The sequence below is a fragment of the Epinephelus fuscoguttatus genome, linkage group LG23, assembly GCF_011397635.1.
Source record: "Epinephelus fuscoguttatus linkage group LG23, E.fuscoguttatus.final_Chr_v1".
Classification (NCBI taxonomy): Eukaryota; Metazoa; Chordata; class Actinopteri; order Perciformes; family Serranidae; genus Epinephelus; species Epinephelus fuscoguttatus.
In genome coordinates this window covers 17,720,816-17,746,110 of record NC_064774.1, presented here as the reverse complement: position 1 = coordinate 17,746,110, position 25,295 = coordinate 17,720,816, and the positions used below count along the sequence as shown (strand labels likewise).

The 25,295-nt window shown below is 41.6% G+C and overlaps 1 protein-coding gene across 5 annotated transcripts in view; it reads left to right on the top strand.

Annotated features, from left to right (window-relative positions):
• si:dkey-172j4.3 (diacylglycerol kinase eta) overlaps nucleotides 1-25,295 on the top strand; it is a 125,174-nt gene that overhangs the window by 58,344 nt on the left and 41,535 nt on the right. For 3 of the 5 annotated variants that reach the window (XM_049569292.1, XM_049569291.1, XM_049569295.1), the window contains 6 exons: nucleotides 20,232-20,342; nucleotides 20,563-20,643; nucleotides 22,106-22,210; nucleotides 23,181-23,313; nucleotides 24,783-24,889; nucleotides 25,026-25,151. In XM_049569292.1, coding sequence (XP_049425249.1) covers nucleotides 20,232-20,342; nucleotides 20,563-20,643; nucleotides 22,106-22,210; nucleotides 23,181-23,313; nucleotides 24,783-24,889; nucleotides 25,026-25,151 — 663 coding nt within the window. Of the gene's footprint in view, nucleotides 1-750; nucleotides 846-7,627; nucleotides 8,055-20,231; nucleotides 20,343-20,562; nucleotides 20,644-22,105; nucleotides 22,211-23,180; nucleotides 23,314-24,782; nucleotides 24,890-25,025; nucleotides 25,152-25,295 lie in introns of those variants that run through there. The other 2 variants (XM_049569294.1, XM_049569293.1) reach the window with 2 other exon arrangements.

The window sequence follows — 25,295 nt, the reverse complement described above, 5'->3', positions numbered from 1 at the left end:
TGAACGCTCCGTGACAGTCCCCCCCAAAAAAAGAAAAATCCTAAAACATGATTAACATCACAAATCAGCGACAACAGCGACAGCACGCTAATCACATCAGCACATTAAGGGAACCTTCCACCTCTCTTTCACCAGCTATCTCTTTCTGGCTGAGAGACTTATCTGTTCATTCGGCTGTGTGTGTGTGTGTGTGTGTGTGTGTGTGTGTGTGTGTGTGTGTGTGAGGATTATGCAGCATCAGAGCCAGATTTGGTCCGTATGCTCCAAGGCAACCCCCCGCCCCCCCTCACTCCCCCACCACCACCAGCAGCAGCAGCAGATTATGTGTCCTTCACTGCACAACCCCTCATAAGCAGAAGCCCAAAACTGGATGATATTTCCAAAACACGCAAACACACGAACATGAGATGTGCCTCAACTTGAAGAAATGCGTGTGTTGATTGTTTATCAGAGCAATGGAAAGTGTGTGTGTGTGTGTGTGTGTGTGTGTGTGTGTGTGTGTGTGTGTTGCGTCTGGCTGTCTCTACCCATCTGTCCATCTGAAGTACGACAGAGTGTCATAACATTCTCGCTGGCTGTTTTCATTTTTGTGCACATATCACTAGTGTGTGCGTCTATTAATAAACGCACAGAGGTACATGAGACAGGATGTGGTCGCCATGGTGCAAGGTCCTCCCACGCCTTGTTCTAACTGTGTTTGTGTGTGTATGGTCAGACAGTGTGTTTGTGCACGACAGATGATGCAAGCCGTCTCTGTCTCTAATGATCCGCGGTGTCGTGTCTCGTACCGTTTTCTTGCAGCAGTTTCATAGAATTTCTCACTCGATAAAAGTTGTCAAGGACAGGTGAGACACACACACACACACACACACACACACACACACACACGGAGCGTGGTTGACTTTCGTGTTCGATCAACACAAGAGAAAACGTCCAAGTGAAAAGAGTGATAAATTCTACTTTTTATTATTTGTGTGTGTGTCCTTACATTTCACAAGCTTGAAGGTTGATTTCGAAAGTCGGGCTGTTACCATGGCAACCCCGCATGCCTTTGCATTACCACGTTTAAAATGTCAGGAAGCAAAAAAAACAACAAAAAAAAAGACAGAGAGAGAAAAAGAGAGAATATGTGTAATTAACAATGCCAGACTCTGGGTCAGCTGTTATTCTCAAATGATCCTCTGTGTTTGTTTTAACCACCTCCGGGTGCCAGATGAGTGGGGTTTGCATCATCAGGGCGATCCAGGTGGCATCTGCTTGTGACTCGGGCATGAAACAGCACATTAAACATGCACACAGATGTGTGTCTGTGCTGCGTAAGTATCCTTGGATGTCTTGTGCGCTAAACCCCACCCGTGTGGTGTTGCAGAGTGTTTAAAACAAATGCCTCCAGGTGATTAAAACCTTACAGAAACATGAGCTTTTTATGATCTGAGTGTAGAGATGGATTTGTATGTCCACAAGGGGAACCCAGTGTGTGTTTCTATTTATAAACCAACATACTCGCACACAGCTGGGAGGCTGTGAGGAGTTAAAACCGAGCCAAACCTGACGGATATAAATGACTGCACCACTCTTTCTTCCTCTCCTCCTCTTTTTCATTCCCTCTCATGTGTCTGTCTAATTTTTCTTTCTTCCCCCTCCTCTCTAAGCCTTCATTTCATTTCATCTCTGTTTCCCTCCCTGTGCACCCTGTCACCTTGCCTCTCCTTCGTTTTTTCCCACCCCCATCTCTCTCCCAGTCTGCCATCTGCTGGACAAAATGAGCAACTGCAGCTGTTCCTGTTCAAACCACAGCTGGTGACATTGGGCAAGCTTCATTTAGCATTCCTGCGATGTCCGCCCTGGGACACCGTGGCCTCGTGATTACAGAAACATGGCCATATTTGAAAGGTCAGGGGGTTCAGTGTTTGCTACAGCCAGCGTGCGTCGGTTTTAATTAGTTCTGGCAAAGACACACCTGTCAGCGTCTCTGTGTCGATTCCAGTAACTCATGAATAAACAGCTGCTGTCCAATGTGTAGGAAAAACCTGAGCTTCATACTGTAAATCTTTAAAATTAGTCTCTCATACACCAAGTTTGTTCTTCAGTAACATGCAGATTTACCTAAAGATTAACTGGATTAGATAGATATTCACTGTTCACTATTTTCCTCTTGTGTTCCTCAAAAATATATCAAAGTGATTGTGATACTCAGACTTATTTCAGTAAATGAGCCCAAAAGCAAACCCCTTCAGCGTTTCCTGTCATGTGATACTCAAAAACTTGGGTATGATTTTATTGCCTCAGAAATATATATCAGAAATGAGATGATCCTTGTCTCAGTCAGACTCTGAAAAGCTGGTTCAGGCTTTTATTTCCAGTAGGCTGGATTACCGTAACACACTTTTCACTGGACTGACAAAGCCAACACATTCTCACTCCGATCTCGTCACATATTGACGTGCTTGGTCATGGACTTGGTCATGGACTTTCTGCATCCACATACGATGTGCAAGGTACCCTGGGTGTGTTGGTTGTTGATGTTCTGGGACGCCATGTCAAGTTCTGCCTGTTACATGCATTGTCTTCTTTCAAAAAACAATCGCCCACATGTGTGGGTTCACCCAACACATTCTCACTCTGACTTCGTCACATATTGACGTTTGGTCATGGACCTTCCACGTCCAGGTACCCTGGGTGCGTTTGTTGTTGATGTTCTGGGACACTGTGTTAAGTTCTGCCTGTTACATGCATTGACTTCTTTCGCGATGCTAATTAGCTAAATCCCAGCCTACATGTGTATGTAGGGGCCCATGTGGGTAGGAGATGGGATGAAAAATGGGCCCATATCGACCCCATGCCAGTTGCCTTCTTGTGTGGGTTCGCACAACACATTCTCACTCTGACCTCGTCACATACTGACGTGCCTGGTCACGGACTTTCCACGTCCACAAACGATGTTCAAGGTACCCTGGGTGTGTTGGTTGCGTTCGGTCAAGTTCGGCCTGTTACATGCATTGTCTTCTTTCAAGATACACTTCTGTTTTCACAGGAAATTTAATGTTAACATACAGTCTCTTTCAATATAAACACACTATGTTGGTGCAACATTGCCAATTGATGTTTTTTTCCTTCAACAACAACAACAACACATGTTTGGGTTTAGGAAAAAAGAACAAGGTTTGGCTTTAGAATCTTACGGGACAGCGCTCTCTCGAGTGAAAGTCGGTGTTTGTTGGACCCATCAAAAACCCCTCACGCTTGGCCCAGTCAGACTTCTGCCATCTTAACTTTCGTCCTTGTCCCGCCGCTTTTCTCTTAACACCGCTAGGCGCCGTTAAAGTATAACAGCAACTGGCAACGTAACATGCTGACGTTAAAGTATGCCTTTTTTCGTTGGTTTCCGACGCCACAAGTCACTGCCCAAGCGCAGAATTTCGACACAAAGCAGATATTAAATAAACTCCAGCTTATTCAGAATGCAGCAGCCAGAGTTTTAACAAAAACTAAAAAGGTCTGACCACATATCTCCTATTTTATCTTCTACACTGGCTCCCAATAAAACAAAGAATTGATTTTAGAGTACACACCAGAGAGATCCTTTAGATCATCAAATAAAGGTCTATTCAGTGTACCTAGAGTCAACTCTCATGCATTGCTGGGGGTATGTTGGTACTAGTGAGAAAAACAAGCAACAATCCAGGAAGTATTATAAGAGTAATTCAGTTAATTGATGAGTTTTAAGGCTGCTGAAATGCCAAAACACTGTGGGGCGGTTTTCTAACACTACTAGATAAGATTTTACAGCGTTGTCTGTGTGTTTGATCCTTCGCCTAGGTGATCCCAAAGTAAACAGCACACTGACCTTGTCCACGTTACAAATTACTCTTGCACATGTTGTATTGGCACTGAACTGCCTGATGACGTCACATCGTGTTAAGGCAAAAAAGCAAGGCTGACCTTTGTAGCAGAATCACCTTGAGTTTCTTTGCCAGAGCTCTCTGTGCTGGGTGCTCCCACTCAGTCAGTGAGGAGACTGATGTTGGGCTGAACATGGCAAAATAGTCTATTGTATGAATGACTTATACCCTTTAGTTCTTCTGCTTTTTTTAAGATTAATTTTGGGGCTTTTTACCTTTAATGACGGGACAGTTTCAAGCATGAGGGGAGAAGAGAGGGGGGACGACTTCCAGCAGAGGGCCGTGGGCTGGAATCAAGCCTGCGGCCGCTGCAACAAGGTCATTGCCTTTGTACATGGGGCATTCCCTCTACCCACTGAGCTGCCAGGTGCCCCAGTTTTACTGCTTCTTGTGAAGTTAAGCATTCTAGTTAGTTGGTTAGTTAGTCATATATAAGATAAACCCAGTAGTGAAAACATTATTAGATAATACAACTAACAACACAGGGTCCCATCATTTAGCTGAGGCCCCGCAAGACATGCATGTGACAAGACTTCTTTTATCGGTGTCCACGAAGAGTGAGCTCAGTTCTTCAAGTGTATGTTCTACATCTTGTATGCCAGTCTCACAGCAACACACACGTTGTTCTGGTGGTGTACGGCTCCATCTCCCCATTTCCACTCACAATCTGTGAGATTCTCAGATGGCCTTCAGTGTAGAGTGTACTGCTGGTATAAAGAGGATGGTCACATATATTGGGGTTGATGGCTTGGTAGGTGTGGTATCTTGTTCCCTCTTTAGGTCTTCATTTGTCAGTCATCTCTCTATGGTCATTTTCAATATGATACTGTTACACTACATACTAAGCAGGACTTTTTATACGTGAAAACCTTTTAGAGCTCTCAGGGAGAGAAGCCATGTAAGGGAGACCTTAGACCAATGGTTCCCAACTGGTCCAGCCACGGGGTCCAGATTTCTCCGTAGTCATTAGTTCAAGGTCCACACAGTTTAATACATTTAGCACCATACGTGCATTTGGCCATGTTGTTGAGCTAGTTTGCTGTCTCCGTCAAGTAGCTGTCATTCACTGTACTGCAGGAAATGGCACCTCAAAATGAAAGCGCAGTGCCAGAAATCTACTGTACTTCAAATTAAAGTGTGTTTTTTACAAACTCGACAAGTTAGCAGGTCACCTGCAGTCCATTCAGAATGGACCTGCGACCCACCAGTTGGGAACCACTGCCTTAAGGCCCGAACATACTCGGGCGTACTATAAGCGGAACAGACTCCGCGAGGAATGTCCGCAGTCATTCGGGCTTTCATAGTCGAGTGCACTTCCACGTTGTAGTTTCCTGTAAAAATGTCCATGAAAAATCCCTGCGATGTGAAAAATACATGCCGAGCAGTCACTGGTGCGCGGAGCGGAGTCTGCGCGGTCGTAAAATCCGAGCTGTACGCACACAGGGCTTGCGGACGCCCGCTTTGAGTCCGCGCGGCTCTCCATGGAGTCCGTTCGCATACGTTCTGCCCGAGTATGTTCGGGCCTTTAGACTATCTAAGCGTTTCTGGTTCTTTCTTGTTACTTATCAGCCATGACGATATATTTTAAATAAGATAAAATCCGCCAAAATGTTACATTAAACTTAAGCTTACTTTTTACTGTTAATCTAATACATAATAATAAGAGTTAGAAGCAGTTACTCAGATGTACAATGATGTAAAAGGGCCGTTGTAAGTTGAAAAAAGTATATACAGAGCTAGGGGAGGGGGGTAATATTCCTATAAAAACTCCCAGATTGTTGATCTCCAATTAACTCTAATTAATTTCCGAGATTAATGTCGTACACTTACAAGACAAAAACATGTATACTCTCTGAGATACAATTTTCTTAGACTACATTTCTGAGTTTTTTCTTTCCAATTTATGACTTAACAATCTCAGAGAACATCTGAGTTTCTTCTTGTAAATGGCCCTAACTCGCTGTCATAGAGGTGGAGACTCTGGTTTCTCAAAAATAAAAATAAAATTAAAAAAAAAAACAGAAAGGGCTCCATACTTATCATATCATTAACTGTCTTTTAAGCGAAAACAAACAAACAAAAAAAAAACTCATTTTCTCAAGTATCAATTTCAGTAATGGTTTTGGAAGACAGCTAAATTCAGCTAAGGAAGGTCAGGACAGGGTTAATTCTATCTGGTTTACTTTTGGAAATATGAACCTAATGTTACTGCTTTAAACAGTATAAATGTGTCGTGTATGCATATAAAGCAGGAGTCCTCTTCTGTGATCATTCACCATGCACTTGTACCTAGAATGTATCAGGGTCAAGTCCCAAATGTCATTTGAATAATTAAAATGTCGAGGATGTTTCTATCTGTCCTTCTGCTCTTTCTTCCCCTTGATTTATATCTCTTTTTTATTTGGACAAAATAGAATAATCCATCTTCACTCTAATTACATTAGCATTTTAGCTTCCTTTGCTGCAGATAAACAATCTGCAATCCCAGCGGCACCTAATTTGTGGTCTCAAAAACAGATTTTACTTAGGTTGATCTTAACACGATTAGCTTTGTCTGGTCCAAACAGGCCAACAAACTGTTTAAAGTGATCATTTTGTAGTGTTAAATGTATTCACAAAATGATTATTTGTCCAAAAATCAGTCTGAAAGTTGTTTAAATTTGTCTTCAAAAAGTCTGAAAAGGCATTAAACTGAAACGTCTGACACCTGTTGACACCCTGTGTGTATCAGCAGCACAAAGGGACCACACAGATATAATATCCCCATCATCAGAGTCATTTCACAATAATAACTTTGCTGCATGACTCATTAAAGTCGCTAATGAATCTCTTTGACCTGATTCCAAATTGATTTTAACCACGAGTGATTTGGATGGAGAGAAAGATGTGGGCGGGAAGGGAAGGTTTTGGAAAGGAAAAAACAGATTGGGGGGGGGGGGGGGGGCAGACAGACGGACAGAGCGACGGAGAGAGAGAGACATAGAGACAGTGAGGGAGAGAGAGCTGGTGTCAGTGAGTGAGTCTGCAGGGAACAGCATGTTTCTGCTCATTAAAGACGGAATGATATGCCGACTGGCAGAAAACATACACACACACATATGCACACAAACACACACACATATTCGTTGTAATTTGACTTGGCAGATGAGACGCTGATCTGACACTGAAAGCAGTCCGATGATGGCGCGTAGGCAGCAGACGTGAACACACGCACACGCACACACACACACACACACACACACACACACACAGCTCCTGTAGGCTGGCAGGACACAAGTTTGTGTGATCGTAGTGACGTTTTCAGCTCTTATAAGCAGAGTGATGTGCCATTAACCTCCCCATCCGTTTGACATGATGTGACTGACTCTCTGCGTGTGTGCGTGTGTGTGCGCTTATTGCCAATCAGACAGGTTCTTCCAGTTCTATTTATAGCCCCCAGGAAATAGGCTTGTTCTTACATGCACACACAGACACACACCGCCCCTCTCAGGTGTGTGTGCCATACAGGGTAAGAGCTTGTTTGCATTTTCTGCCTTATCTCTCCAGGATATGCGTGTGTGTGTGTGTGTGTGTGTGTGTGTGAGAAAGAGAGGGGGAGAGAGAGAGAGAGAGAGAGAGAGAGAGAGAGCGCCACACACACACAGACGAAAGAGGTGTGTCATACAGCACACCTGAGGGGGCGTGGCTACCTGGCAGGGGAAGTTTGAGAGTGAGGAAGTAGGAATGTATTGTGTGAGGAGCTGCTGCTGTGAAAGGAGCGTTACTGCTGAGGCTGGGTGTGTGAAGGAGCGATACTGAGAGGAAAGTTTGTGTAGGAAAGGTAGACAAAACCTTTTTAAAGTAGTGGAAGAAGAGAAAGATGGGTAAAGACGGATCTGAATAGAGAGATCAACTTTGTTTCCATTTACGTCTGAGAGTGGTTGAGCTACTGGAGGTACATATATTACTATAGTGCTTCACTAGAACAGACAGTGAGGTCATAAGTGAGTGCTGCCAATGCCGGGGTTGTGTCAGCCCAGTGGGTGCTGCATAGTGCCCCTGTTGTTTCGCTGCGAGGGGGGAGAGCATGAGGACGACGACCAGCTCAGCCACGATGACCAACTGGAGTCCAGTCACATTGAGAAGTTACAGGAGGGCTGCCTGGTGAGAGAGGTCAGTGTGTGAGAGAGACAATAGATGATAGGTCTTGGTTCTGATTGTGGTTTTGTTCTGACAGATTTAAAGTAGCTCAAAAACCTCCAGCAGTGGGTGTGTAGTGATTTAGTGTTGGTTTAAAGTCACTATTTGAACTGGCTAATTCTGTATTTGCACTGCGTCTGTGTGGTAACACATGGAAGAGATCATGCCGGTAGAGTACAAACTTTTTAGTCACTTTTCAATTTTATATTTTATTTTTACAAAAATAACACTCTGTGGAAAGAACAAAACTAACAATGTGTTCGTTCACCTCTCTCCTGCTCGTTCTGAAACACTCAGCCCATTGGTTTCTGTTGAAGAAATAAATCTTCACAAATAGTTATAAATATTTTTAATCAAAAATGGCTCCATAATTTCCTTTCCTATGTTTTTTTAACAAACATTACATTAGCGATGTGCAGGAGAAGTCAACTAATTTATGAAATTTTGCTATTGTCCTCAGTCGGCACCAAAAATACATGCTGAATGAACTTATTATTAAAAATATTATTGTTTTATGTGGTTGTGTTCACGCAGCGAAAATGCGATCATAATAACCAGACACATGTCAAGATCTTTTTTCCCCAAAGCATATTGTTTCCAATAAACGTTATTTGTTAGCTTTTATTTATTTATTATTTTATTTTGGTTAATGAAGAATATCTTACAATTTCGAGTAGCTCTGACGGTATATGCAATATTTATTCGGACACTATTTGAATGTATGGATTAAATTGTGCTCAATTTCGTGTGTTTACTGAGTGTTTTCTCTTTTGGGAAGTTGTCCCGAATAAGAAACATTATAGTAGTATATAGTAGGGACTCTTTTCTACTCTGTAGCTCATTTATGATTTTTTAATAGATTTTAAATAGCTATGGAACACTTGAAAAGAGAAACAAGCTGTGTCAGGCTTTGAGTATACAGAAAGTACTTGTCAGTAGAATCAATTCATTGTTTGTTTCCGTCTTTTCGTGAGATTTGTTGACATTAAGACAATATCCTTGAGGGGTGGTTGAGTGTTTGATACTCAAGACATCACTCTGTCTATAGTTCTGTTTTATAGGTTGCAGGATGAATCAGCTAACTGAGAAAAAATAACTGATAGATTGATCTTCTCAGCCTTAAACAGTAGTCTGAAGTCAGAATGGATCCATGAACAATAAAACACTCACAGCTTCTCCAACAAAACAACAATAAATGTTCCGACAGTCACATAATGTCCTGTTAGAAATGTGTAGCTTTCATAACTTTGCAGCATTTAAATACAAAAGAATCAATCAAACTGTCAGTACCATGAATAGGAGGAACTTTTCTCTGAGCACATAGATATTTATTCCTGTACTCTGTCATTGCAAAGAAGAAGAGAAGTTGGTCGTATTAAATAGCTTTATCTTCCCTGTTTGCCCTTATCAGTGGCAGCTAATGTTCACTACACTGAATCACGTCTAACTCTTGCTTGAGCCAGATTGGGCCGGACCCAACCTGCTGAGTTTGGGCTCTGGTGCGTAAATGGCAGGCGTTTTGATGAGGACTGAACGAGGGAAAGTGACGTAACAAGGAGCATTAAGCATTAAAAATCTCTTGATGCCCGCTGTGCCATTGTTTTCCTATGGAAGCTGGCGTTAACGCTGACATCGGGGTACTTTTGCGACTTCGGCGTTGCGTTGTGGGCTTCACTGGCATTTTGACGTGACGCCGAAAGTTCAATTTTGTTGAACTTCGACCCCATTTGACGCTGACCTTTCCATTAAGATAGGCTGACCAAACGTCCTCTTTTGCCCGGACATGTCCATTTTTCACGTCCCGTCCGGGGCGTCCGGGGGGTTTTATAAACTGATGATAATGTCCGGTTTTCCGTGTGTTTGTGTGTGTGTGTGTGTGTGTGTGTGTGTGTGTGTGTGTGTGTGTGTGTTAGAGTGTGACATGGGCAGCGTATTTCTGTCCGAACCGAGCCCGACATTTAATGACCAAAACACTGAGTTTGTGTCACACAGTGGTTACAGGCTATTCAACAGGCCGGGCGTGCTCAACTGTGGGGAGGGAGACCTCCGTGTTTGAGACGGGAGCGGGAGGCGGGAGGTCCAACGCTTCCAGCGAGAGGAGAGGGAGAAATAAAACAAAATAAGATAAAATAGGAAAAACCTGTCTCCCTCTTTTATTTTATTTTCAGCATTTAATCAAGGCGGAGGCGGGCGGCTGGAGGTCCGAGACTTCCAGCGAGGGGAGAGGTAGAAACAAACAGCCAATGTGTGTCTGTGTGTGTGTTATGTTCAGGTGTTGTCACGTAAATAACAGTGCCCAAGCAATAAACAGGACAGACAATAGGATTTTATTTATTTTTACACTACATTTTCACTGAAAGCTGACCGAATCCGACCCGAGCCCGAATACAATTTATAGCTACATTTCTGATGTGTTCAGAGATGTTCGTAAGATGCAGCCAATAGCAATAGTCATCATCTGTGTGCCACATCGCCGTGGACTGCTGTGCGCACTGGATGCACCGAGGGGCGCAGCCAGCTCAGCCAAACCTGTCGTGCACAGGACAATAGACTATTGAAATAACAGAAGGAAGAGAAGGAGAAGTGGTGTGAGGAAACACGGCAGCCTTTCACTTGCAGTAAATGTTTTGGGGCCTTACCAGAGCTCTGCACCTGATGACAAGGAGCTGCATGACGGTGCGCTTTTTCTCTGCTTGCAAACTTGTCCACATGTTGGTCCTCAGGTCACTCAGCTGTCCAGGAAATAAATCAAACTCCAGTGATTTGTTGATCAGTCGTGCAGGGCTGTGTGTGTGATTTGGCGGGATTGGGGTAGATGGACACGTACTTGAGTGTGTGCGCTCGCTTGGGTTGTTTAATGCAGTTGACTCAAAGAAACGAGAGAGGGAAAGGGCTGAATCAGTCAGATTGTGTGTGGGTGCACTTCAGAGCTCTGTTTGACTGTGTGCACATTTTGCAGATGAGTAAGTTTATGTGTTAATGTGCTCTTGTGTGCATATCCACTTCAGAGCTCCTCTGTGTGTGTGTGAGTGTATGTGTGCAGATCAGGTCTGCTGGGGCTGATTGTTGTGATGTAATTAGTCCTCTAATGAATACACTGATCTGTCTGACAACATCTCTTAGCTGGAGAAGAGACGCGAGAAAAACACCATCAGGGGTGCGGCTACAGTATGACCGTTGGTGCAGAACCTGACCTTTGCATCGCTATATGTTGTGCATATGCGGCATATGTACAGCACACGTGTGCTTTCTTTGCTCTGCTGATATGCCCCTCTGCAGCGACCCAACCAGAAGGAAACCTTGCGCTTATTTAATCAGGCAACTTGATTAAAATTACAAGGTGTAGAAATGGCCCAGGAGTTGTTGCGAGAAGGTCACACATGTTGCAGCTGTGTGCATAAATATGACTACCCTGAGTAAAAGCAGTTGATTCTATATCTCCTGTTTCCATAGCAATCCTGTGTATGTGGTTAAACTTTGCACTTTGCAGATTTAATTGCCTGTAAAATGAGCAAATTTAATTCCAAAGCTCTAAATGATAGTTACGTGTTAAAGCAGTCATGCTGATGTAGATTCCACCATACAAATCAAATCTACCCTGCTTAGTTTGTCGATAACGCCTCAATAGTGTCACCACAAAAGCGTCTATCCCCATCTGTAAGAGCACACATAATAAAAAGAACATGTCTCTGAGATTTCAGGGTTAATTCTTCTAAGTTGCTGTCGTTTCTTTTGTGCAGCTCGAGCATGACTCATGAAATGAGACCAAGGTGAATATATGGTCGATTCTATCCTGTGAATGGGAATAAAGTTGGATTGCTCTACGTGTGATTGAGCACACTTCAACTGTGGTATCTTTCAAGGTTCGTTTATTACTTCCCTTGTATGTTGTTCATTATATACCAGTGTAATTTAGCTAAAGCTAACACAGTCGAATACATCAGCTTGGCTATAAATCCTCCCGTCATGAAGGTTATTATGTTCTGATGATGTAGAGTTTTGATTCTATTTTATGGTCAGTTGTGAGGCTGTAGTTTGTGTGATAATTAGTCTACCCTCATGATATAAATAGTGGATAAAATATTCGAAACACCCTTCTAAAACAGTGTGTTTGTACAAGTTGTATCCGACAGTCTTGGTTTTAGTGACACACATATACACAAATCTTTTACCTGATAGAGAAGTTTGGGTTCCACTCTAGGGTATGGGCTCAACAGCATTTTATCAAACCTGTTTACACCTGGTAGTAACATGAACACAAATTTGCCTATTGGGGAACTTTACAACCATGAGCGCTTCTCTACGAAACTTCCAAAGAGGTTTTTGGAACAAGCTTTGAGCATTACCAGGAAGTGCATAGCCATGACGTGGAAGTCCGATACCCATCTTCCCATAGCCAGGTGGTTCTGGGAAATGGGCAGCTGCATTCCATTTGAAAAGATCACCTACACTCTTGAGAAACAAATACCTTTCTGAAGAATTGGCAGCCCTACTTGATGCATACTGATGCTTTACCAACACCTCTATTAGATTTGTTATAAGAAGGATACCAGGTTGATACACCATCGGTCCTCTGATTAAGCCAGGACTGTCTCTTACTTTTTTTTTTTAATCATTTATTTAGTTGAAATTTCAATTGAGCTTTTGATTACTAGCTACTCCTTTTGAGTTAGGTCCTCTTTTGGTTTGTTTAGGGGGAAACATGCATCGAAAACATGCATTTCAATGATCCAAACACAAGTGGACAGCCGAGACATGTCGCCATTCACACTTGTCTATCATGCGTCTCCAGCTGTACACTTGTGTTCAGATTTCATTACTGCCTATGTCACTTATGCTAGAAGGTCAAAAGGCCCTGCCAATAATAACTACCGGTAGATATCTGACGCCAAGATGGTGCCTATTTAGTTCAATGGAGATGTGTCTTTTACAGTGGTGGTCTATGAGGTAGATGCTTTTTGGGCTCCTTGCATATATATATAATATGTCCACATTCTTGCCATTTTCCATAACTGCTTATGCCGTGAGAGGTCGCGGGAGGGCTGGAGCCTATCGCAGCTGACATTGGGCGAGAGGCGGGGTACACCCTGGACAGGGTACCAGACTATCACAGGGCTGACACATAGAGACAGACAACCATTCACACTCACATTCACACCTATGGGCAATTAGAGTCACCAGTCCTCCAGTTCATTGGAGGAAACCGGAGCACCTGGACAAAACCCACGCTGACATGGGGAGAACATGCAAACTCCAAACAGAAGGCTCCCCCACCCCAAGGTTCGAACCAAACCAAGGACCTTATTGTTGTGAGGCGACAATGCTAACCACTACACCACTGTGCTGCCAACGTGTTTTATTCCGAAGGGCAAAACAGTGGACGGTCATGCAACACTTCGTCCAACTCGGAGTAAAATGGGCAAGTCATAGATCATTAGCATGCTGTTACCAAAACAAACGTCCTGCATTGATGACGTAGTCCCTGTTGGATGCATCTTTTCCAGTGCAAAAGATATGGCGTCAAATGCGTCCCAGACCACATTAGCAACGGTTTAAATGATTGGATCACCATGCGTACAGTTGTACTTAGAAATGTCCACTTGTGATTGGATCAGCCAAGACACATGATAGTACCAGGTGTGAAAAGGGCAACTTTTTAAAGCTAAACTTTCAATACTAAAGATTCAAGTACTAATTCCAAACTAAAATGCTCATGGGGTTGCATGTATTTTCCATAGTTTGTATTTTGCTAAATGGCTAAAAGACATTTTCACAGGAAAGTAAGCTAGCCCAGCCAGATGTTAGCAGCTGGGGATTAGTGATATGACACTTAAAAAGCAGCCACCAGCCTCTGTAAGTTAGATTGCAACATCCTGAGTTGGGTCAGACTTACAGTACTGTATGTCCTTCAGCTATATCATTGGTTGCTATGTCATTAGCCGCTTTTGTCAAACAAAACCACTTTGATTAGCTTCTTGACTGACGGATCCTGTTGGTGCTGCTGTGGCAACCACGGATAAGCTTGATTGGTGGAAGAAGTGTGTTACACCTCGCCGTTATCTCCAACGTGTCAGGTGGTTCAGTCAAAGAGACCTTTACACCTTATTTGTGTGTTTTCTCCTTTCTTCCTCCTCCTCAAGGCATTTCCTTGTTCTTTTGTTTATTCGCTTTCATGTAGACTCCCCAGAGTCCCTGTTTGTTGTAACTCCAGCATCGTACCTTTTTGTGTTCCTCTATCTTCGCCCCTCGCTGCTGTCACAGCTCTGTTTCTTTTTCCTATCTCTTCCTACTAATGATCCGTACCATTGGGCTATCTGTCATGGTTTCCACCATCAATCCTCCCTGTCCTCTTCCTCTCTCTCTCTCTCTCTAACAGTGTGACAATATGAGATTTTGCTCTCCCTCTGGGGACAAAAGCACATTTATTCTGAGACAGACACATGCACTGTGGGAGCACTAGAAGCGTTTTGTGTCATTACAAGGCAGGATATCACATGGACACACGTACACAAACACACAGAGAGAGATAAGAGTTGAGAAATGAAATGGTGATGGAGCACTGAATTTGATTTGATTCCAGGGGTACCTTTGACTTGTATTACTCCTGCTGTTGAGACAGCCAAGGCCATAACTGCAAAGACAGACAGAAAGAAAGTGAGACTGTAAAATGAAGAGGAAAGAGATAAAACCAGTAAGATAAATGAGTGAGATGAGGAGGGGAACAGAATTAATGCGGCTGAAAGGGAAACAGAGTTAGAGAGGAAAAGATAGGGATGTAAATCTATGGAAAGGAGAGGGATTACAAAGGTGCAGGGATCTAAAGATTGGCAGGATATTGTTAAAGACAGTTAGAAAGAAGTGGGAACACCTACCTCAAATTGCACCATCAGGAAGACCACTCGTTCAAGATAATAGTCGATGGTCATGCTAGTTACTGTAGGATAAAATGCAGTTAGCTAACAAGCTAACTTCTCTACCAGAAGAGTAATGCACGAGATGTGAGAAACAAAGCTTACAAGCTGACAGACAAGACAAGTAACATAAACCTAAGTACTGTACAAGTACAAGTCAGTAGCTAGTACAAGCAACAGCACTAGTTAGCAACTTGATAGCAATTCGGCTGCGTATCATTTTTGATGTTGTAGCCAATAGAGTGGTGCAAGGATGACATTTATTTGTAGGCCAACATTGAAATTAGCATCACTTTGGTTCCCTTGACGAAAAGCCAGTCAGATTTTTTTCATTATATTTTGGACTATTGCAGAAAATAAGCTCTGTGGCTAACAATGGTTCACTATAGTTTTGTTAAGCAACAATCTCCACTAATTAACGCCACATTTATGATTTTTGAAGCCTAAATGCTAAGGCTAACGTTAGGCTATAAACAAACTACACTACGGTTGCATGACTTCAATGTCACCACCACAACAAGGCTGTAGAGTCGTGTTTAGGGTGGTTACATTCAGTAACTTAATTTAGCTACTTGTTAGCAACCATCCTTTTTAAGACACGTAAAGCTTCCGAATTCACGAGTGGGGTATTTACTGACATATTTTTTTTTGTCATAGAACATAACGTGAATGTCTCTTAGCTTGTGTTAACAACAGACCTTATTTCAGGCATCTAACCAAAAAACCCATTGGCAGAAACCAGGCGTGCAAAAATGTTAACTCATTTCAGTGTTTTAGGACTCATTCCTGCAGTACTCTATACCAGTGGTTCCCAACTGGTGGGTCATGGTCCAAAAATGGATCACGGGTCCATTCTGAATGGACCACAAGTTTGTAAAAAACACTTTATTTTTAAGTACGGTGAATTTCCAGGACAGAGCTTTTAATTTGAAGTGCCATTTCCTGCTGTAGAGTGAGTGACTACTTGACAGAGACAGCAAACTAGCTTTACAACATGGCAAAATGCAATTATGGTGCTGAAATTAAACTGTGTGGACCTTGAACTAATAACTAAGGAGAAATCTGGACCCCATGGAAATCTGGACCCCTCCCCAAACTATGTTATCAATGTTTTTTGATACCTTAGTTTGGGGATTAGAAGCATTTTTTGGTGCCATTGAATGTTAGCTTGACAAAATATTCCAAAACGCTTAATCCATCGGTCTTAAATGAAGAAATAGCTCACGTTATAAAAGTGTCATGATTAGATATGGGAATAGCTTATCAGATTTGGCCTAGTCGATATTTTAATACTTGACACAGCCCTTTGTAAAAAGGTGTTGAGATTTTATGCCCATAGCCAGCAACTTTACAAGCTAATGCTGATACTGGATACTGTGTGTTGTACTGTCTGATTTGTTGCACTCATGACTACTGTATCTCAAATTGCCCCTTAGAGACTTTAAAGTTTACCTCACCTCACCTCACCTCACCTCACCACACTCTAGTTCATTTAGCTTGGTAATGTAACTGAGAAACTGTAGTGTATAAATAAGACTAGTTGTCAGTAGGTTGTATCAGTTATCTTTTTCAAGAGCATGGGGAAGAGCTTGGTTGTTGTAACTGTAACTTACTGAATTACCATTGTGTTTATGAGGAAATGAAAATGTGGAATATACATGTACTTTTTGTGGTAATGCCAAACCCAGCGATACATCAGTTCTTCTTTGTGTAGAGTAACATTAACTAAGGTCCCTTTTACGCTTGTCATTTCAAGAGTCTTGTACTTGGAGAAAACCCAGATTAGATAGAACCTTGATGCCATTTTCACATTGTGCTTTTTGCTTTGTCACACACACTTTCACTTTCTGTCTTGCATTTAGAAGTTCACACACTTTCTCTTGTCCTGCTGTCAGCTCGTTGGCTTGTTGGTAGTTGTCATGCAGGTGGCAAACCTCCCGTCTGAGTCTTGAGTTCTTCCTTCAGGGCAGATTTCCCGGATCATGCACCACTGTGGAGACCCTGCCAAGTTACTGCTGAGCCAACTGCTCTGGGTTAAGGCCTGCTGAGAACTCTGGTTGATTGCACTAGATCAACAACATGCCTTTATTGTGGAAAGCAGGGAGTCTTTTGTCATTGTCTGTCCTTTCTTTTTTTTTTTTTTTTTTTTTTTATTACGGTGCAATTTAGGAGTGTGCTCGTGATTTGGAGATAACAAAAACAATATCCTTTACCCCTCTCTTCCTCTTTCCTTTTAGCACTTCTTTGTCATTTCATTCCGTGGCCGCAAAATTGTGTTACACGTCAATAAAAGTCTGAGCCGTGTGCTCCCTGAGAGCCTTTAATGTTTCTGATATAGGAATTTTGGCCTGCAACCATGAAACAACCAAGAAACCATCAGCCAAAATAACCAGATTTGAATACAGTTGCTCAGAAGTTTATTTGCTTGTGGGTTGAAACTAAATGATTTACACAAGTTATATTTGGAGATAGTGTTATCCTCAGTCTAAGCATTAAACCAATTCTGCCTCCACCCTTAAAGGGGTGTGGGACTCTGATCTGGGCACATCATATACAGAAGAGGACTGGACTCTGATGTTAAAAAATGCCAAGAGATATCCAGAGATCTTAATTTAAGGTCTTGAACAGAGTCTACTGGACACCATCAAAATTATACACAGTCAAACTAAAGTGAGATTCATATTCATGCGGCAGACCCTACACTGTAGCTATGCCGTTGTGAGCATTTATACTTGTGTGGTGGTGTGTTTGTGTCACTCTGCAATTGCTCGTCCAGAACACTAGTTGGCAGCAGGGTTTCTATGAAGTGCTGTAAAGTTTAGTTGATTCAAAACACACATTAAACACACATTAAACATGGCTTAATAGTGACAATTTCAAACACAAGTACACAAATCAGCTTCACTGTAACGCGCAGCATTCACAGACAAACACTTGTCTTTATCTGGACACATTTTCCACACAAATACAACTTGCTAATGTTTTTAGCACAAGCCTATGGCATTTTACATTGTATAAATTAGCCCAGCAGCTAGCAACCTTTTCCTCTACTCATATAAAATCAGGGACAACACCAACATTTAACAAAGGTAATGTTGCATAATGTTTTGCTCCATTACAACTCACAAGGTTCACTGACAAAACTGTCTTACACGTTTTCCAAAGAAATACAACATGCTAACATTACTAGCACAAGCCTATGGCATTTTACATTGTATAAAATAGCGTGGCAGGTGGTGATCTTTTCCTCTACTCAAATGAAGCCTGGGACAACAGCAACATTTAACAAAGGTAACAATACATAATTTGGCAGGTTTACAACTCAAAAGGTTCACAGACAAAACAACTGTCATGCTGAACACATTGTATGTTCAGCACACATTGTATAAATTAGCCTAGCGACTAGTGGAGATTTCCTCTCGTATGAAGCCAGGATAAATCACACACAAGACTTAAAATGCTTTTTTGTGAGGCCTAATCGTCAGAATCACAAAGTTCCCTTTACTCCTTGTCTATTTGTCTCAGGGGATCCTTCACTTCTTAGATATCTTAGTTCCACAGATGCAAAATGGATTCAAACTGCGGTCATGCTGGAGCGCAAACTAATTATGTGTGAATGGAAGGCCTCCTTTGCTCCCTTGGTCAGTTCCTGGTTTTGTCAACTTTGTCATCTGGCTGCATTGGAAAAGCTGACATCCAGACTTATAAATAAAGTAGACCTCTACATGTTGAAATGGAACACTTGGGAAACCCACATTAAGGTCTCAGATGGAAGTTGTAAACTCTTGTCCTCCATCTTTTGTATCTCCAACTGATACGTGCAACCTCACACTAATGTCTTTAAACCTTCTATTTCAACATCTCTGATACATGTTTACACACTTAAGACAAAGTTTACCTTTGTTCACAGTTTGTGGTGGCAGTGCAGGTTGTGCAAGCTGCTTCGTTACAGATTACGAAAAGAACATCACGGACCTTGGTGATAATTAGATGACGTTATTTACTGTGTTAGCTGATTACAGTAGGCAGGAATTTGTCCTGGAGGCTTTTGCAAAATAGCAGTATGATTAGTCACTTCCTGTAGTATCTCATAATGTGTGACAGGTTTTACAGAATATTGAAAATATTTGTGTTATTATTTTCTCTACGGTTGCTCTTTACTTTTTTAACAAGAAATGTTTTAGCAACCACATTCCTGCTTCAAGGAAGGAGAGGATGTCGCCAGTCAAACATTTCCAGTTTATCCACTCCAACTTTATCGCACTGTGTGTGTGTAAAACCCAGGGGAAGTCAACGTTAAAAATTCTCCTATGAGAGTATGCAGACGGCACGTGATGCACACCTGATGCAGGCACATGATTATCTCTATGGGAAAGTCACGGGGTTGTCAATGGAGGCCAATTTAATGAAAGCCGCGGCAGCGACTCATGCAGGGATGTTGCTAGAGTAGGTGATAAACACGGAGGTATGGAGAGGGAGCCGTCGGTAACGTGATCAGAGTCTTAAGATTGCATCGGTGCGTTTGTCGGTGTGTGTATGTGCCTGAGCCTGGGTATCCTCCATCCTCTTGTTCGAGAAATGAGGATCACCATGGCGACCCCCGATGTCCCATCTCAAATTGATTACCCCTGGTGCATTCTGTCCTCTCGGGGCATGTACTCATAAATAGAGAGAGAAAAAGAATGAGTGCATGATGAGCAGAGACACAGACGAGGATGAAGTCAAACATGAAATCGACCGTATCAAATCAAATCAGGCGTTCTGGACGTGTTTATAATTTGCATGCAGACACGGATGGCTGCACCTCCTACCTGTCGCATCAGTTTATCACTGTTACTCCCATAATCGCAGTACAGGACCGTGTTATTGCTGTCGACACACAAGCATACTGATAACCAAACACATCTTCCTTGTTTGAATATTTAACTGATGCTATTTTTGGAAACATGAGGTAAAGAGGTTCCTTGACTTTCTCAAATCTGACATAGGTCTTGTCCTTTAAGTAAACCTGTCTGTGAGCCTCTCTGATCTTGACAGAATCAGTCAACACCTCTCTGCTCATCTGAGCGAAAGACAAAAGAAAAAAGCCATCTCGGTGACCAGATCCAAACTGATCTCCTTCTGTCAATGTGTGAACTCCATGAAGAATACCTTTCACTTATGTTATTCATTGGGATGCACTAACATCTGTTCTTTCTTTTCCCCTCTCCCCCTTTGTCCTCTTTCTGTCTCGCAACAGAAAAGTGTGAAGGAGGGAATCCTGTTAAAGCAGACCAGTTCTTTCCAGAGGTGGAAGAGGAGGTACTTCAAACTCAGAGGGAGGACCCTCTACTATGCCAAAGACTGCAAGGTGAGCCCAAGGAAATGTTTTTGGGATTTGTAAGCATCGCAAAAGGCAATTCATTGAGCTGTGAAACCAAAATTACAAGTTGGAAACAGTCAAGAATGATTGAGGTGTGATTAAGAGGTGTCAGGGAAAAGACAAGGTGTGATTATGCTAAGTGTAGCACCTGGATATGGTGCGAGAAAAGAAGGAAAAGCTGATGTTTGCATTGTTTGTCTTCCATCAGTCCCTGATTTTTGACGAAGTGGACCTATCCGATGCCAGTGTGGCCGAGACCAGCACCAAGAATATCAACAACAGCTTCACGGTGAGCAACAACTTATCTGAAAATGTGTATGTAAGCATTTAAAACTTAACATTTGGCTCAGTTTTCAATGGAAAATGATTACAAATGAAAAGTTTAAAGCTTAAGATTTAACTTGGATCTTAACCACTCTGGTCCGGACTGAAATACCTCAACAACTGTGAGACGCATTGCGAGGAAATTTGGTATTCATGGTCTCCAGAGGATGACTACCAATGACTTAAGTTTTCCCTAACGCCACCAAGAGGTTCACATTTGTGGTGTTGAGTGAAATGTTTCAACAACTATTAGATAGATTGCCATGAAATTTGTGACACACATTCATGTTCCCTTCAGAAAAAGTCTGCAACTAATGATTATTTTCATTACCAATTAATCTGCTAGGTATTTTCACACTTAATCGATTAATTGTTTAGTCTATGAAATGTCAGAAAATTGGGAAAAATTCAGTTCCCCAGAGTCATAAGTGAAAACGTCCGATTACTTCTTTTGTTCAACCAACATTCTAAACCCAAAGACTCTTCATTTACTATCATAAATGACAAAAAAGCAGCAATTTCTTACATTTAAGAAGCTGGAACCAGCAAATGTTTGACATTTTTGCCTGAAAAATAACTGTAATGATTAATCGATTATCAAAATAGTAGGCGATTAATTTTCTTTTGATTGACTAATTGTTCTAGTTGAACTTTAGGATCAATTTGATAACTTTGGTGATTGCTTTTTTTTTTTTATCTTGCGCCAAAATTAAGTCAAAATTATGATTTATCCAAAATCTATACTCAATTTTTTCACTCACTATCTGTCACTGCTTATCCTGTTATGGGTTGTGGATGGCTGGAGCCTATCCCAGCTGACACTGGGTGAGAGGCAGGGTACACCCTGGACAGGTCACCAGACTATCACAGGGCTGACACATAGAGACAGACAACCATTCACACTCACATTCACACCTACGGATAGTTGAGAGTCACCAATTAACCTGCATGTCTTTGGACTGTGGGAGGAAGCTGGAGTACCTGGAGAAAACCCACACTGACATGGGGAGAACATGCAGACTCTGCTTAGAAGGGCTCCCCCACCCTGGGGTTTGAAACCCAACCCGGGATTCAAACCAGGGGCCCTCTTGCTGTGAGGCGACAATGCTAACCACTGCACCAACGTGCCACCCAAAACCTTATACTGTACCTGCGAAACTAATTGCATTCCCATGAGCCTCAGCTGTACATTGTGTTTTGAGCTAATTAGCAAATGTTAAGCGTGTTAGCATTGTTAGTGTGAGAATGTTAGCATGCTAATGTTAGCATTTAGCTTCACAGAGCTGCTAGCGTAGCTGTAGCTCCCCATGAATGTGGTGTGATGAGAAATGCATAGATAGGGTACATAGATTTGGCTGCAGATGAGATATTCCTCAGGTTTTGAAGGTGATATTTCATATCACTGCATCTTTTCTTTTGTGTCTCAGGTGATCACTCCATTTCGCAAACTGATGTTATGCGCCGAGAGCAGGAAGGAAATGGAGGACTGGATCGGCGCTCTCAGATCCGTCCAAAAATGGGAAACCTATGAGGTTAGTATTCTGACTATCTCTCCGGCAGTCTCTTCATTGTCTCAGATTGGTGTGTATTCTGCAGGCTGAATGTTATAAATGTGCCAAATTGATGATGCTCTGATAAAAGCCAGTGTGTAATCTATGCTGATGAGAACAGGCTTCACACCTCGCTTCTTAATTCTCCTCCCATCTGCTCTTTTCTCTAAATATCCACCTTTTCTGCTGTCTTGGAAGAAAATACTCTTCTCCTCTCTCTTTTTTCTTATCTGCTTTTCATTTTAGCTCTTTGCCCACAGATTAATGTCGCTCATAAAATCAGACCTTCTGCTTTAATAGGCTATAAAGAGACTGTAAACTGCATGCCATCCCAGCTCAGCTGAAATTCTCTCTGGGTTTTTGGCTTTCAATGTTCCTCAAATTTAGGGTTTTAATTAACATCATTGTCATATACACCCCGTTATTCCAAGTTCATGTGATGCTCCTGCAGGTTTGTGAGGGTGCAGATCAAACTGAATGGCATCTTCTCCAAATTAATCCTAATTTCGGATTTGACATTTTGATATCTTGAGAGTCAGGAGCACTTTCTGAAAAGGAAGAAAGAAAGATTGTGCGGTTTGACAGCACTGCCTGTACCTGCCGTCTTTTAAGGCATCGGCTAACATTTATATTCTGCCTGTATGGGCATCTTTTACTCAGGCCAGTCAGCTGTAGTATCAGTATCATCTCAATCGTTTTATGTCTCAATCCCGAGGCCACAAAGTTTAATATGCACTGCTGATGTCATTATCTTATCTGTGTTTCCTCTGGCTGTGAAGTTCAGCATGAAATTTAAAAAGTCGTCCTGCAATATCTCTCACCCCCCAGGCTATATATTCTGATGTTTCGCTCTGATGAGTTTTGTTTCTGTTCCCACCTCTGAGCCCAGCCAGTTTAACATGTAGCGCTGATGTCACTGGACTCTCCTCCCATATTCTTCCTTCCCCCCCAGGCCAGCCAGTTCAACATGGAGCATTTCTCTGGGATGCACAACTGGTATGCCTGCTCACACGCCAGACCGACCTTCTGCAACGTCTGCAGGGAGGCTCTGCCAGGCGTCACCTCCCACGGCCTGTCCTGTGAAGGTTTGTAGACACACAGATACACACATTTGAAGACACACTGAGGGTCAATAGCAAAGGTTTAGACCTAACCAGATATCAGGAGCTGTTATCTATCTATCTATATTTGACCGTTCATCTACATAAACGTCAAGGACAGTTTGGTGTCCTCATTCCTGTCCGTCATTGCTTAAAAGTATTTAGAGCATGTTAATGTGTTGGGAAATAAATAGGTTTATTGCTCCTAATTGCAGGACGAGGCAAGTGTCATCACGGGTTTGACACCTTGACACCTTTGAAACATTCCTCCTATTGTTGTGATAGCAGCAGTAAAAACATTAACACACATATACAGGGTTATTAGGTCAGATGCCAACACACATTATTGGGAAATTAAATTAATTTGTAAAATTTCAATCTTCTTTGTCAGGAATTGAAATGCTCTAAATGCAAAGGCATTTGTTCTTTATTTTTCATCTCCCTTTAATGACTTTCCATAGATCCAAACGAAATTAATTAGAGTGAACAAAAATATATTTAGAAATGTATAAAATATATGTAATATGTGTAAGATATAATTAAAAATGCTTAAAATATTTATAGACATTAAAAAATAGAGCAACATTTATAAAATACATATTTGTATTTATAGAATTAAAAGGGAAATTTATAAAATAAATATTAAATGTAGAAAACATGAATTAAAATGAATAAAATAATTATAGGCATTTGAAAAAATAGAGAGAAATTCTTAAACTACATATAAGAAGTTATAAAATATAGAGAGAAAGTTATAAAATAAATATTAAATGTAGAAAATGTGAATAAAAACATTTAACATAGAGATTTTAAAAAAAGTACAGAGAAATCTATGAAATAAATAGAGAAAATTAATAAGATAAAGAAACCTTTATAAAATACATATATATATGTAGGAATTTTTGAAAACATACACAGAAATTTATAAAATATAAATAGCATTCTGTAAAATGTTAAAAAACGTTGTGAATATTTTAAGCAATATTTAATCCTGATATATGTAAATGCTATTGGTGCCAATTAAAAAAATTGATGACAGCAGAGAATAACCATCAGATGATCCAACACTTATCCAAAATAATATTTTTTAAACAAATCATCTTCTGGTAATGTCTTCCTGGTTAATGTCAAGTTGTCATTGTAAGGACATCCCAACCAAATTTCATGTCAACTTGTCATGACAAAGACAACTTCTGGTAATGTCACTTTGATTAATGTCAAGTTGTCATAATCAAGACAACCCAAACAATGTCAACTTGTCATTACAAAAACCGAATGACACTTAATGACAGCAGTCATAAACGTTTATGACATGTACATAATGTTCATGACAAGTTCATGACCGTGTTATGTCATAGTTATGACAGTGTCATGTCACCCTTATGTAGATACCTTCAAGTAAAGTGTAACCGTAGTTTGTCTAACATGACATTTTTTTTATCTGTCCTCTGCAGTTTGTAAATTCAAGGCTCATAAGCGCTGTGCAGTTCGCTCCACCAACAACTGCAAATGGACCACACTGGCCTCCATAGGAAATGACATTATCGAGGATGAGGAAGGGGTGAGTAATGAGGTGGTGATTTGTGTATTTTGAATTTCCATAGATCTTTGCATACCAGTAATTCCTGCCCGAGTCGCCTAAATTTGGACCCCTGATGTCTCATATTTTCAGTATTTTTTTTTTGTATTTTTCTCAGGTGTTCATGCCCCACCAGTGGCTGGAAGGCAACCTGCCGGTCAGTGCCAAATGTGTGGTGTGTGACAAGAACTGTGGCAGCGTGCGGCGGCTGCAGGACTGGCGCTGCCTCTGGTGCAAAGCCATCGTAAGTGGGATCGATTGTGGCTTCCATCCTGTCAGAAAACTGTCTCGTCACATGAGTGTTAGTGTTTATTTAGGACATCACTGCTGGCTGGGAGGTATTTTCTTTTTAGATCTTAGCCTAGAAAGTTCTCACATGGATTTAAAA